At 37.9% G+C, this 16207-nt stretch overlaps 1 protein-coding gene across 2 annotated transcripts in view; it reads right to left on the bottom strand.

Annotated features, from left to right (window-relative positions):
• Positions 1-2308: 2308 nt before the first annotated feature.
• KDM6A (lysine demethylase 6A) overlaps positions 2309-16207 on the bottom strand; it is a 114552-nt gene continuing 100653 nt past the window's right edge. For both annotated transcript variants that reach the window (XM_063126556.1, XM_063126557.1), the window contains 6 exons: positions 15859-15973; positions 14436-14623; positions 13337-13478; positions 10080-10206; positions 7086-7256; positions 2309-3840 (listed from right to left, as the gene is read on the bottom strand). In XM_063126556.1, coding sequence (XP_062982626.1) covers positions 3811-3840; positions 7086-7256; positions 10080-10206; positions 13337-13478; positions 14436-14623; positions 15859-15973 — 773 coding nt within the window. In that variant the 3' untranslated portion in view covers positions 2309-3810. The remainder of the gene's footprint in view (positions 3841-7085; positions 7257-10079; positions 10207-13336; positions 13479-14435; positions 14624-15858; positions 15974-16207) is intronic.

Genomic DNA, 16207 nt, shown 5'->3' with positions numbered 1-16207 from the left:
AATCTCTTGCCAAACCTGTCCTAACTGGAGTTTTCACAAAGGAGTAAAAACCCTGCAATATAGTTCAGCATTTTTCTTCTTCTTTTAAATATATAGAGGTCTTTTACTGCAAGCTCCATGACAGCCCAAAGGCTCTGGTTCTTAGGAAAAGAAAATTCAAATTAGATTTATTTTTTAAACAAGAGGACAAGCATAAAATAGGGTTTTTGTTTTAATGGCGGTTGCAAATGGGCAACTGAGTTTTCATTACAGTGGGAGAATAACGGATTCCACTTGCTGGAACATGTGCTACTGCGTTGCTTTTTAGTGTCCCTTGGCTTGCAGCTCCTCCATTGTTTTCTAACAGTCCGTAAGGGGTGGGGTGGGGTGGTGGACTGCTTTGTGTCTAGGAAGTAGTTCAGAATGAAGGCCCAGAAAAATCTGGAAGGCCATTGAGAAGAGATTTTCTGGTTCTGATAGATCTCACAAAGGCCGTACCACCACACTTTGATCCAATGAGTACTGTGGGTACTGTTAGCTCAACCTTTAGAGTGTGGCAGTTCAGTACAACACTCCCTTAGGGTTCACATGATATCAAAGTTCGAATGGGCTTGATGGCCAGTAAGGAGCAAACCCTGAACAACTATTTGTGGATGGATCGCTCATGAACTCCTTTTCTAAGGAGCTGGTTTTAAAGGGTCTTGACACAATTATCTCTGCTGTGTGGCAAACGATGGAGTCCAAGTGAACTGGATGAAGAGCTCATCGGCACACACTCAGCTCAACAGGACACCATCTAAGGCAAGATGCCCCTTTCTTTCTTTTCTTTTGGAATATAAGCGGAGCTACCTAGTGCAACTCAGATATTCCAAGGTGGTCTAATTCACACTTCAGTTACCAAACAGCACACATTTATATTGTATACAAAGCTCTAGCAGTTTAGTATGTGTCCTGTACTTGGATATGGGCAACTCAAAAGAATGTGCTGGATATTCTTGATTTTCTGTAGACCAGGGGTGATATGAGCTTTCTGACATTCTACAGATATTTCATCCCTAGCAAGTATTATGTGCAGGCGACAAACCAACCCCACCCCCACCCAACTTCAACCTCACAGGAGCTTCTGATTTTATATTTAAAGGAGTGAAGCATATCAATCAGACTGATCTGTGGTTCCTGTACACTTTTTTTTTTTTGCTTCTACAGAGTCTGCATAGGTGTAATTGATAGTTCTATCCTAACAACCTTCTTTCTGTCACGAAGACCATGGAGGTTACCTGTTTGAGTCTTTGAAAGAATTTTATCTGAAAATGCGAATTGGTTTCAGAAGATGGAATGCCTCATTCCATCAACCCACAAAAGAACTCTATTTTACAGCTGAAGTTAGTACCCTCTTCCTTTCTTTTACCCTACTCCCATAGACAGTAAAGGGAAAAGTAGACAAATACTAGGTTCAATGTGCCCTTCTCTCACTACACTGATGAAATCATGACCCTTTAAATCTACACCATTCCTCTTTGTGTTTTAGAAAATGCCCCCTCGGCACTTAAGGGAAATGGCCACAAGACTGCATCACAGTAGCTCTACATCAGCAAGGGAATATCCCCCACCCTCACCCAAAGGGATAACCTCATGTATGGGGACTTCAACATTAAGATACAAAGCTCTCTTCCCTATGATGTGCAGAACAGTTACATGGGCATTGGATCACTCTTTTATTGGTTCTGAAAAATTAATTACTAGAACAGTAAGAATTCTCCCTACTCAAGAGAACAGTACTGCTCTTGGATATCCGGAAATAAGCTGCCCTACCTCCTCCACCAGAAAACATAAAATCAGATTTGCTTGAATTTTCAATGTGATTAGTGAATGGTCCCAACACGTGTACTTATGGGAGACTGGAGGGAAGCGTTGGTACCCAATTCTATCCTCTAAAGTGTTTTCTGTGTTCTAAGTTGGTACTAGTATTATTGTATCTGAAACATTCATGTATGTTAACTCTGGTTTTCAATCAAATAACTTTTTCCCTTTCCCACTGTTGAGGAGAAACACTTTCCTGTACAATTTAAAAACTGTTAATGGAACAACTTTTGATGCTTTGTTTCAGCAGCATGAAACATAATACCACACCTATGGAAGTTACAATTAGCAGTTCATTCCATGCAGAACTTTATGAATCAGTAAACTAATCCACTAGGATGAATCAAGATCTTGGATTTTAGATTTAATGTGTTTCCATGTAACAGCTGAGAAAGTACGGGAGCAACTTAATAAAATGAAATGTTATAATTAACTTTAAACGTCAAACAAATAAGACGTCCTAAAGGACTCTAATGCTTAAAAAATTTATCAATGAATTTGAATTACAAAATAAGCAGAAATATAGCATGATTTGTACTTAAGACAATGCAGCCATACGCTTGCCAAAAAAAGTCATACGCTTGCTAAAAACTGGAATGTACAAATCTTGTTTTGGTTGTGTTCTAAGATACCATTTTCATCAAAACTCTATTTCCTTTATCATTCCTTGCTAAATTTCAAGGTATCTAAATTTTATCTTCAAAATCCTATTAAAATGATATACTTTTTTTGGAGCTGTTAGCTAAGTTATTTCTTATTTCTTAGTATTACAATTTGGCATCAGCTATTTGTCTGTAATTGCAAGAAGTGCAATTTAACAATAAACCAGTCTGAAGGACATATCATATCTTGAGGATACATACCATATATATTTTTAAAAAATAATCATACTTTTGTAAGCAATACTTTACAGTAGACACCTCAAATCTACCATAGATGTAAAACTTAAAAACGAGAAAAATTTAGGCTCTAATTCTTTATACATATATTTATATTCAGTTTTCTATATATATTATATATATACACACGCACAAGAGTATATATAAAATATATATAACCAGATTCAAAAAAATCAACAAAAACGGGGCAATGTACATAAATTCTTTTTAAAACTCAAACAATACAAAAACTTTAAACATTAAACAATTTTAATAAAAGTTTCTGTACAATGCTAAGCAGTTTTATTTACATATAGAAAATGTAATAGGAGTAATGTTTGAAATTACAGAACTCCTTAAAATTTCAATGGCAGGTAATCTGGAAAAAATAACAGCATTCCATTCACAAATATTTTCAAGCAATAAATATGTATTTATAAATAGTGTAAATTTACATCAAGATTAGAAACAAAATCACAAATCTGAAGTTTATTCTTTAGTCTATGTGCAACCCATTTATCTTTGTGACTTGGCTGTTAATTTTTTAAAATTTTATTTAGGAAACAAAAAGTAACCATCATGGTTTCAAAACAAGACAGAATAACATAAAAGCAGTAAAAAAAAAGTATCACCTAACCTTTCACATAAAAAAAAAAGTGTAGCCCAAAGAAAGACTTAAAATTCTAACTACCTTACAAAGAAATGACCAGCTACGCTAGTACTTTTCCAAGAAAAAACTCTGAAGGGGTGGGGGGAAATAGATGAAACCAATTCATCAGCCCAGAAACAGAGAAATACAAAAGAGGTGGTCTTCAAGTCAGTAGTCTGTATAATGGTGCCAGTTTTGTCAGATATATACAAAACGTGGAATTTATTTTTAAAATTCAGCTGAATGAGCTTTCTATATTTTAAATTCTGGAGTAGGAGCTGTGCTCTCTCCTGTCCAGTTGGTTGACACTCCGCACTTGGAAGGTTGCATAGACACAGCTTTCAGCCAGCAGCCTTATGGGATCGCTACAAAAATCAGTGGTGCAGAACTGGGTCACTTCCTGAATATCAGAAAAGTTTTTATGTAAATGTCCTTGGAAAAATGTCAAGATGAAGATGATGGCAATGGAGGTGCCTGAAAAAAGAGAAAACACATCACATTAATTACCCTTTAAAAATTGATATTTATTGTGTCTTTCTTCAGAAAGGATTGTTGTCCAGTCCACAGATGTTGGTGTTGACTGGAAGTTAACTGACACATTTGTGGCTTCTTTATATATACTGGATGCTGCTACAGTATACATTTTCTTATTCAAGGAAATTATTTAAAGCCCCTTTAATTATTTAAAGGAATTTTCAAGCTTTTATATTGATAAATCTCGGCCTGCCCTTACTCTTCAGTTCTATTGAAGACACCCTTTCAAAATCTAATAATCACACAATGACCCGGTTCACATGATCACCACAACCTACCATGCCTTATTTAAGCCATGGTGGGTTGTGGTGTGTCCCAGCAGCCATTCTGAATATTCAAGCCATGGCAGGCCATTGCTGTGGCAGGCAGTTGCCGTGGCTTATTGTATCATCCAAACCTGGTGAGGGTGGGCTGTTGGCATTTTTATACTGTATAAAAGTATACAGTACTTTTTGTGTTTTTAACCTGTTGGTTGTTTTATTATGATTTTAATTTTTGTGAACTGCCCAGAGAGCTTCGGTTATTGAGCAGTATAAACATGTAATAAATAAATAAATAAATTGTTAACAAGTCACCCAAAACCCTAAAACAGATCATGGGTTGTGGGTGGTTTGTTAACCATACCAACAACCCACTCTTGCCAGGTTTGGATGACATGATAAGCCACGGTGCCTGCCAACAGTGGCTCAAATATTCAAAATAGCTGCTGGAAAGTGCTGCAACCCATTGTGGCTTAAATAAGCCACAGTGGGCTGCGGCTATTGTGCAAATCAGCCCATTGTCTTAGTTCCCAACTCTTCTTCGGTCAATAGAACAGAGCTTACATTTACGGAATGGGACTTTCCTGTCTATCCCTGCAGCTTCCTGAAATCCTTGAAAATCTGCTCCTGAGGGTTGGTGGACTCTTTGAAATAGTGTGAGATATTGTACAGGGGGCTACAGATGGAGCAGAGTTGGAAGGGTGGTTTTGCGAACAGAGGAGCAACTTCGTATCCAAGCCCTAGTGTTTAACTTTCCAATCAGAATCAACACAGGGCTCATTATTTCCTTTCAGTGTTATTTTCCTATCTATGTCATTTCTTTTTAAAAATTCTAGCAATATACATGAAATACAATAAGTGAACAACAAATCTATCATATAGGGACCCCCCCCCCCAAGAATTAGGGAAAGATAAAAGAAAAAGGGGGGGGAAAGGAAAGAATAAAAATGCTACAGTAATTCAAACAACACATGGTGATTTAGTACAGAACATAATCATGAAAGATGAATAAAAATCTTAGGGGGATATTACAAATACAAATATAAAAATAGACATTGTGTTTAAAAGAGGTTTATAGTTTAAGTAAACCAAATATTACTGAAGTCTTTTAGAACTAAATGTGTATTACTATCTTTATTCATATATGTGATACAAGTCCCCCACTGTGCAGCATGAGTATGTATTTCCTTCTGTCCTTTTGCTATGCATAACTTTTGAGTCAATTTTTCTATTAGCGCTAATTCACATACTTCATTATACCACTTAGTTACTGAAATTTCTTGTAAATCTTTCCAATATCTGGCAATAAACACTCATGCTGCTATTAAAAGATATCCCACCAATTCCATATGTAATAGGTCTTTATGCTGTCCATGGAATAAGTTTAAAAGCACCAATTATGGAGTTTTGGTTATAGTTATTCCCATTATGCTTGAAATTTCCAAAAAGATGTGGTCCCAAAAATTAGGCCTTTTTTTACAGTCCCACCACAAATGTCGAAAAGACCCCACCATATCACATCCCTGCCAACATTTAGAGGAACTATTCCTGGGCATTATAAGAAATCCTCAAAGGGGTGAGATACCACTTCTGAGCTATTTTTATCGATATTTCTTGAAACATGGCTGACGTGGAATTATAAAGGAACTGAGTCCAAAGAGAAGACCATTCATCCTCTTATATGTCAGTATTCCAGTCTCTTTCCCATACACTCTTTAGGTTATTCATAGAGCCCGTACCTGTACTCAGTAAGATGTTCTAAATTGTGAAAATTAATCCCCTTTCTGTGTCTGTAGAGTCTGCTACCACCCTTTTAAACCATGCGAGGGGCCTAGTTCCTTGTTCTTTAATATTGGGTTGCCTTATAAAGGTACCAAATTGGTACCACATAAACCAAGTTATATTAAATTGTCGTAATTGAAGTCTCTCAAGCTACTGGTTCTATGTCATTCCAAGACCAAAGTAAGGCTAGGAAGCTGCCTGTTTCTCCCAACTTGTATCCAATGCTTGTTTGTTCTCCCTCTACAAATTCAGACTTTATAACTTAGAAACCCTGATTTAAGTAAGATAAAAATTCAACAGATTCTTCCTCCCCCCTCATATAACAACTATGCTTACTCAATCCATGGCCCTGAACATTTATGTATAGGCTTTTCCCCCCTATTGAACATTCTACTGTATTACTTGAGTATTTAAATGAGTGAGAAAGTCACCAAACCCAAGTAGCAACAAAGAGAGTAAATTCTAAAATAAAGATTCCTTTACTGAGAACACCCCGTTAAGAGCCTGATTTAAACTCAACACACTTCCCAGTTCTCTTAGGATTGTTTCATGCTTGAGCCCCATTTGCATGTTCTACATATAGTAGATTATAGTGGCTCATCCTTCCTCCCACCTTAGTGGAATCTTTTTCTGTATATGATAAGGGGGGCCACTCACACTGTCTGCTGACTATAAAAGGGGAACCTGGATTGTATCGCTGGGGCTTCTTATGAGAGCAATTGTGCAAGCCACGATTCACATTAAATGCTAGACAATCTGTTCACTAGGATTGAATTCCCAGCTCATCAGCTGGGGATTCAAGGAACCCATTTGCTTTGCTGGAAGAGAACCTGTGCCAGGTCATCTGGGCATCAGATGACCTGGCACAGCTAATGTCCTATACTTTCTCTGAAGTCTGCTGCTTAGTAGTAAAATAAATGTAAGAAATCTGTACTACCCTCAAAAAGTATGATTTTCTTATACTATATTATACTGTGCAGCTTTTTATCTATTCGCCTGAAGCTACAATTATAATATATGACCAGGGCACTTTTTTCTCTTGAAAAGTAGAACATACATTTCGACAACTCTAGTTCAACCAATATAACCGAACTATTCTTATGTTGTGACATATTTTATCCTCACAAAAACAACTTCACTTACTAATGTAAATTGGTCATAGATTTGCATCAGTTCCTCCATTTTGTACTGTTCTAGCACCACAAAGTTTTCCAGGTTCCCACTTATCTTTCGTGCACAGTCTAGGCAATGTACAACGTAAGTTTTCCGAGAATTGCTCTCATTTGTGACATAAAGCAAATTGAAGACCTCCACCTGTTGGACATAAAAAGGAGACAAAACTAAGTTGTAGTACCAATTGAAATTAGAAAAGAAAAATCACAGGATCTCTAAACCTCCACTCAAAGCTTAGTCCTAGATAGGCATTAGTTACATTATGTAGATAATAAACTAAGAGATTTACATTACCGTGTAAGCAACGTGGAACAAAATGGCAGCAAGCAGTGCTGAGATGTGTGGGAGAGGGTGGGAGAGGAAGGAGTACAGATGCACATTATTTGAGTAAAATAACATATCTCTCTTGGCCTCTGGGGCAACAATCCTTCCAATATTGAGCTTCTGGTCCACTTCTTGCCCCCAAATAACTTATGCTACAAAGCTTTAAGTTTTCAAACCCACACGTTTGCTTCAGGGAGCAGAAGAAATCTAATAAAGATCCATTGCCCAGGAATCCAGGGTGTGAAACTCAGATACCTGCTACTGGAAGTATACATTTTCCTACTATCCCTGTCAGGTGGGAGACTAGATAGATATCCTAATCTCCAATAATGTGCTTCATAACCAAGAAAGAGCTAGCTGATGGCTGTGATCTATCCCTTGGCTTCTTCAATATGCCTGCCATTCTGGGATTACACCTTCGATGAAGAAAGGTGTAATCCCCAAATGGCAGGCATATTGAAGATCCCTTGCACAACATGGGAAGCCAAAGATAAATCAGTCATTAGCTCTTTCTTGGTTAAGAGGTGGATTATTTACTTATTTAATTTGTACTCTGTCTTTCTATCAAAAAATGGCAATCACTGTTGTCCGATACCACCTCCAAGGTCTATCTGATAGGTTTCTAAGACTGTTTATTGCAGATTTTTTTTTTTTTGACTGGGACTCATACCAGCTAAGAATGCCCTTCACAATTCGGGGAACATGAATCAGAGCTTGGTCTAACAATGAGCCTTAGCAGATGAACTTTCGTGGTAAGAGCTCCATATACTTCATATTGTGAATCATGTATCAGCACTTTCTCAGATGTGGGAAATAAATATTTATTTATTTCATTTCTATACCACCCAATAGCTGAAGCTCTCTTGTACCAACTATGATTCTACGTATCAGCAAAAGATATGGCCAGAGGGGGGTGCCTGTGTTTGACTGGTAGAGCCTCCTTGCTTATAGGACACAGGCAATAGAAAGCCTACGTTACATTCTTTTCTTTCACATTTTACCAGGCATTTATAGTTGGGTAGTTTTAGTTACATTTTCTGGTTAACATTATGGTTTTATTGCATATTTTAGTAGTTTGTATTTGCTGTTCACCACTCTGTAATATGTTAGATGAAGGACAGTATACAAATAAATATAATATCCATATTCTGCATCCGGCATTATATTCCCCCCCCCCCAAAAAAAAGGGAAAAAAAGGAAAAGGAAAAAAAAGGTTTTAAACCTCCCTTTATGGTCTGTGAAGTCTCAGAAGAATGAGAAAGTACATGAAAAGGTATGTCTCAGCAGAATTCAAAGTGCTTATATTAAGATTTAAAGGCCTAAATGGCTTAGGGCCTGGATAGCTGAAGGGTATGTACCTGCCTGGATCCTAAGATCATCTTCAGTGGTCCTTCTCTGGGAGCCCCTGACAAAGGAAGCAAAGTGGGTGGCTACCAGGAAGAAGGCCTTTTCTGCTGTGCATCCTGGTTGTGGAATAAGCTCCCTAGAGAAGCTCACCTGGAGCCTGTGAAGACCCTTTTTATTTTCATAGCATTTTAGCATTCTAGTCTTTTAGCTCTGCTGTTTTAAATCTGTATTTTAAATCTGAGCTTGTATTCTGGTTGTACTTTTATACTGTAGTTTTTATGTTTTAAATTGTTTTATGCTAGGCTTGTGTGGTTTTATTTTTTGTGAACTGCCCGGAGAGCTTTGGCTATTGGGCGGTATAGAAAAGTAATAAATAAACAAATATTATATTCTTATGCCTACAAATGGGCTAATGTACTGCTGATTGCTTAAACATGGTTGACAGTCACATGTTCCTTCCTCAATGAATTACCCCAGTGGGCCTACGTTGTTTACAGATATTGGATGTTTTGCATGTAACAAGATGCCACGATGGATTAATTTCCCTGTGGGGCTTCTCACTGGAATGTCATTTAGAAAATTCAAGCTGTGGTGGGGACATGCTGCAGCCTGTCATTACATGCAAAGCCAGACAGGGTAGGTTGTTGGGTGAATAAAAAGTCACCCCCCAACCCTAAAAGAGGCCATGGTTTTTGTGTTTGTACATAATGACAAGCTGCGGTGTGCCTCTGCTGTGGGTTGAATTTTTAAAATGCAAAACAGAAGCCCCACAGGGAAATTTACCCATGGTGACTTACCATTATGTGCGAACAGGTCACTGGGAGAAGCAGGGGCCTTAGCTAGTCCTAAACATGGTTAATGCTGCTGTCAACATAATGGCCCAGTTCGCATGATCATGGAGGAGCAATAAGCCACAGGTGGCTTATCCCCACCCAATCCACAATGTGTGCCTTCAAGAGCTCATGAGCAATAGTTGCTGTGAGCGAACCCACGCTGGCTGGGTTCACACGAAACAGCAAGCTGCGCTGCTGAGGGTAATTATGCAAATCCCTCCGGTGCATGGGGGGTGGGTGGAAGTCACCATGGCTTATTTCCTCCTCCATTATTGTGTGAACCCAGACAAAGGTTAATAACTACAGCTAGGCCCAGAAGGGAAGGGATGGGAGCGGGAGGAGACTTGATTACAAATAGAGGCGGTGTGTGGAGGGAATGTAACAGAACCATTAAAAACCAGGTTTTCTTGAAGTTCTATAAGAAGATATTAACTCACAGCACATACACGTGTTTACTAACCTCACATATGCTACAATAATGAGCTGGCTCTTCCTTTGTTCTCCCATGCCATACAATCTCTTTTCCTGCAGCAATTAGAGCTTCCCTCAAAGTCTGACATTGCTTGAGAGTTCTCAACAGGCAATACCTGTAACAGAAATTAGAATCATTAAAATAAGTCTTCATTTTTATGCTGTTACATGAATTGGGTTGTTTGGGATTTTATTACTTTTTAAAAAAAACATTGTTAGCTGCTCTGAGACGTAGTCACTTGAAATAGTGAGATATAAATTATCTTTCTGGGTACCACTGACTTCACAAAAGCCTTTCCCCCCTTAAACAGGAAAAGTATACAGGGTATATTAAATTAAAGTAGTACAGATGCAGTGTATTTAAACAAAGCATGTTTACCTAATGGATAAAGAGCTAGTAATATGTAAGCTCTCTGTGGCTCAACTCAATTTAGAAGCGTTTTTTGCATCATTTTCTTGGAAGTGTTTAAAAAATCTTGAGTAAAAGTGCTTGCAAAGCAATTGCAGAAAATGAGTGGATGAGGTGATCCTATTCCCACCAATCTCCCTACAATACTCCCATCCCACTCCATCATCTTCTGTATCCCCCTTACTTAAGCTGGTAATGGGATGGTGGCAACAGCACGATCTCTCTGTTTCTCCTTCCGTCAGGATGTCTATAAGAAACAGTATCCCAGGTGCAACAAGCCCTGGGAAACATAGTTTTTCAGGGCTTTCAAACTCTATGAAGTTTGCTGAACTCAGAAACCTTGGAGAACTACAGGGACCCTAAGCTCGTGAGTCCAATGGTACTCTAATAAAGGAAGAACACCTGCTGCTGCCACTTGCCTCCCTCCCCAGAAAATTTGGAATAAGGGAATGGGGCAGCAGGGAGGGAAAATGGCTACAAGGCAGTGTGTATGCACATATGCAAGCGACAGATGCACACACATGGATAACAAACAGCAATATCAGCTAAATACGTCAGAGGCTTAAATAATAAGAGTATGGGTTCCTCTCACATTTGTGAGATCAAACATGCAAATGGGAAGGCCACGTCAAAGAATTGTGGAGGAAGATGTCAACAAAGATCCTCAAATGGTTTGTTAGGATTCTGGTCGGTAGAGACCTAGGGTTGTATGATAATTCCGTATGGGGGTAGTGTGAAAGCTCGATGGATTTTTCTTGTTCAGCCCTGTGGATTTTGCTCTGTTTCCCCACCCCCTCTGGCATTGATTCGATGTGTAGTGAGTCAAGCTAATATGTGGATTTTGATTTTTTTATTTAATGGTAACAATTTGCACAAAATTTGGGAGGGGGTCTTGAAAAATTATCATTTTAAAAAATTGGTGATCTTGAACAAGTGCATGAGATTGCAAGTCTGTTTATCCGCTATATAGCTCAGGAAGTGCTGAAATAGAGGATGAAATTGACAAGTTCTTTGACAGGCAGGGAATATGGCTCTGCTGGGCCAAACAAAGTAGTGTGTGGAGAGGATGAAACTGACAAGAATATTGACAAGAGGGGAATACTCCTCAACAGAGCTTCATAACAGATAGGCAGACTTGCAATTGTGTGCACTTGTGCAAGCTCGCCAATATTTTTTTTTACAAAGTGCAATAAATTAAAAAAATGCACAAATTACAATCTGTGCAAATGACAGGAAGCCCACTCCCTAATATTTGTTGAATCACGGAAAAAATCGGTGAAGTCCGCTGCTGTGAAATCCCATTTGGCTTAAATGGAATAGAATTCCCAGGGTCGCACATCAGTACAGAAATCTCTTGCCAGAGGGTTTATCCTGTATCCTGTTCCCTCCCCATGAACCTTCAAAAGAATCTCCTGAACCCACATCTTCCTTTTACATTCACCAGCATGATCCATATCTTTCTAGAACTAGCTTCTGGTGCTGTGTACTAAAATAAGAGGCCTCTTTTATTTTTCTTGACACCTCTGTTGTTAGCTTGTATTTCTAGCTTGCCTTCTTTGCATTTTACTTGGTTTCCTCCATACTTCAAGTACCTCCCTCTTTGAATACTACCCCATTATCCGCTCTTTGTCCTTTTCATTTCTTTTAGAAAAATGCTGGGTTGCACTTTAATTATAGTGTCTTTTAGAAGGCTTATGCTGTCTTCCAAATACAACATTTTATTTTGTTTTAATGCACCAATGTCATACTAGGTCACCCTAAAACTAGTTAAACGCATGTAAACATGTCTTGCTTCATATTTAATTTATTCACATATCCTGAAATATGGATATTATATCATGGCTGGGTGCAGTTATTGAATGACTTCTCATTCTCCACTTTTACCAAAGGTCACATAATTTAGGTAACAGATTTAGCCGGGGGGACGGGGGACACGGGACCAGCCGGCACTTCCCCACATGGAAAAATGCATAATAATTGGCTATACAGCAATACTGCTCTCTCCCCATTCATCTTGGAAACTAAGAAGAACGGTGCAAAAGTAGAGAGGGGAAGGGAAGCAAGAGAATAGTATGCGATGCCACCATCACCATGCTGTTACTCCTTGAAGGGATTCAATAGAAGCTTCTCAACTGTTCCACACATTTTACAGCCAGGTCTATGCTAAACACTCTGCAATTCTAGTTGAAATGTACGCTTTTATAACAAAAGAAAAGGAAGGTTCTACTGCTTCCAATTAGAAAGAGAAAATATTACAACAGCCCCTTTCCAAATGGCACAGGATTTTATGATTCTGTCCTGCCCAGACAATCTCATCCATAGATCAGAATATCGTAGTTACAGCTACTCACATTTTAGTTACAGCTACTCACATATAGAAAAATCAAAACAGCATGAAATGCAAGCATTAATTTCAGAAGTTTCTAGACTTTTATATAAAAAGGAAAAATTGATGTCTGTTTAGTTAGTGGTTCTGTGTTGCAATGCCACACGCAGGTAATGTGCTTGGCTGCCCTCGGCCAGAATACTAGTTGTAGCTGTGTGATCCTCTTCTAAATTAGATGTGAGGGGGGTTTTGGAAACTGAATGTGTGTAGAGTCATCGTGATGGTTGGCAACTGACATTTTTATTTGATATTTTCCAACATGAATATTGCCCTTTAGAAACAATAACACTAACACTGGAAATATTTCAGTGCTAATTTAACTATCTTTAATATTTGTCAGTACTTCCACACCAGAAACCTGACTTGTTTCACCAACAGTCCTGCTCTCTGTATATTTTTGCACCAATCAAGGCTCATTAAATAATGTTATACAGATTTAAAATGGACTTACTTGATCATTTCAAAAAGCTTTGGATCAGAGACTTTGATATTTCGTGCTATGTTCCAAGAAAGATGAACCATAGGTACTATTGACTTCACACTTTGCAATTTATTCCACTCGTACCGTTCCACGGCCAGTTTATATTGGCAGGCTACAAGAAAATATGGAGAAATATGGGTACCACTTTGTTACAAAGAATACCTAAGGAGTAGTTCCTCTCAATTAAGAGAAATATCTAACTGTACACAAAACATCTTAGTAGTTTTCAAAGTAAATTTGATTGGTACAATTTTTAATTGTATACGCTACACCAAAACAGAAGGCGTCAAAGAAAACCCCCAAGAAAAATAAATCAAACTAAATTTCCTTTCCCTCTAAATTGAGGCTTTTGTAAATAAACCATATTTCTGCAGAAGAAAATTTGTTTTTTAATTGTTTCAGTTACTGACAACATAAGGCTTATGGCTGTATTCAAATGTCACATTCGCCAAACTACAATTTAGATGACTGGGATAAGTTGTGTGTGCTCTGCATCCAGCTTAATAGTATACATCCTGATTTTTCAAAACACAATTTTCCTCAGTGTTCGAAATGGCAAACTGTGGTTTGAGCAATCCCTCCAATCCGGGACTGCAAACAACCATTCCATCCTTGATTTGTAGGGATTGTTCAAACCAAATAACCCAGCAATCCATGACTCGACAAATCAGGATGTGCTCTATTAAGCCAAGGAGAGGAGGGAGGATGAATGCAAACATCTCATCCACACTATGATTTCGGGATCAAAAAATGAGACATCTGAATACAGCCTATGTTACTCCATTCACAAACTCCTAGCTACTGCATATATTTCACTGCAAACAAATCCAAATTTGTTCTATTACGAATTGTTTTTTTTTAAAGCATAAATATGGTTTACAGGCTCATTTATCTTCAATCCCAGAAAAGGGTTTTTTTTCCTATGGAAATTTCTCAAAAGGATTGATGCAATCTAATTTCTACCCCTTTCAAAATCACAGTCTAGTTTCATATCTTGTAAATACCTAATCTATTAGTAGTGGCAGCATTTTCTAAATTAACTACACAACTGTAAAATATATTATCTTACCTGTAAGAGGGCCAACATTCCACGCAATATTGTTAGACCAGCCAATAGCCTGAACCCAATGAACAGTCCCAGCATTTATCCACACCAAATCTCCCGGTCTCTGAATAAATCTATAAACTGGAACATTGGCTTCATACAAATCTTCCAAATTAGGCCACCAAGAGCCCATTAGAAAATTCATATTGTTTCTGAAATAGGAAAAGTTGGACTTAAACATTTGTCAACATAAATATCCTATGTATAAAACATTAAGTCAATCCAAAATGTTCTACACAACTGACAAAAGCAACAACACATAATGCTTACAAATAATCTTAAAATGTACGCTTGCTCAAACAGTAAGCTTTTGTTTCCTAGGGTGCAATCCTATGCATGTTTAGATGGAAATAAATCCTACAACTCCCAGCATTCCCCAACCAGTGAAGCCTTTTCTGTCTAAACATGCGTAGGATTGCACCCCTAGTGAATTTCAATCTAAAGTGAACTGCTACATCCTAATGACTGCACAGGATATTCTATGAGGGGTATTTACAGGGCCACATATATTATTTTAAAAAGCACATTATTGCTTCCAGGAATATAATTTCAGTAATAGCCACATCAATTTTCCTGGAATATCTGCTAGTATCACTGGGCTTATCCACAACTCTTTTGTATTGTGCAGCACTGCAGATTACTGTGTTGATGTTCTTCTATCTCCCTCAACCCAAGGAAACCCAGCCATATCTGGACCACACAGTCCAGCTGCTGTGCAACAGTTGCAATGATCACTAGCAAGATGTAACAGACTGATGGAATCCTGTTACCTGGCCAAAAACTGTTGCAAGTGGTCCAAACACTGGTAGCAGTACTAGTTGCTATTGCTTGGACTCCACAACCAAAGGCAAAGGAAATGGGGGTAACATAGAGTTACACTACTTCAGAGTGGCATTCCTAACCCTTCTTTAGGATAGCTCAAGCCAACTTATAATTATAGGCAAGGAGGATACAATATGTTAGAGTTTAGTTTGCCCAAGTTCCCACTTATGCCTAAAAGGATTCATCTCTTTTTCTTTGAACAGCACACACTCTTGCCATATCTCATATAACCCCTCTATTCTAAAAGTTAACCATGTAGCATCGAGTGCTCTCTTCAAGAAACCCAAACCCACATCTCTTGAGCTAGCAGAATGTGTTACATTGATTCTTTAGATTCCAGCCACAACAATAACGTATATCTGTATTTCTACATGAACACTGCTGTTACTCTAGTATGCATGTAAAGAGGGGAGAGGAAAGATATGAAAGAAGTATATCTGGAAAAAAGAGAGGAAATGCTGAATATATCCTCCCAAATAAATATAATAAATAGAACTGTTTTAGAGGCAGAATGAGTTGCTTAATTGGAAGCACAGCATATGGCGATGGAAAACAGTGAACGTACTTTTCACAGAAGTCATTCATGACGCCCCAATAATTTTCTGGAACAACAAACCATTCACAGTCACCTGGACCTATATTTATATTGACTGAGCAAAAGTTGTTATTTTCTTGATGACCTGAAATTAATAAGAAAAAACAAAACAGTAATAGTGATGTTTGCAAAATATTTTAAAAGTATGGACTACTACATACAAACAAAAATACAGAATGCTTTAGCATGTTAAAGATTAACATTCTTATTGAGACATAAGATTTTATACAAAAGAAGCTACTTTATGTATCATATTTGATCTATTTGTTTGTCATTAAGGTACTCTAGCATTTTTTTGCTGCTTTTTCTCTAAGACTAG

This window comes from Elgaria multicarinata, chromosome 5 (assembly GCF_023053635.1).
Source record: "Elgaria multicarinata webbii isolate HBS135686 ecotype San Diego chromosome 5, rElgMul1.1.pri, whole genome shotgun sequence".
Lineage (NCBI taxonomy): Eukaryota > Metazoa > Chordata > Lepidosauria > Squamata > Anguidae > Elgaria > Elgaria multicarinata.
Note: the sequence above shows the minus strand (reverse complement) of the source record. Positions and strands in the feature narration are given on the sequence as shown.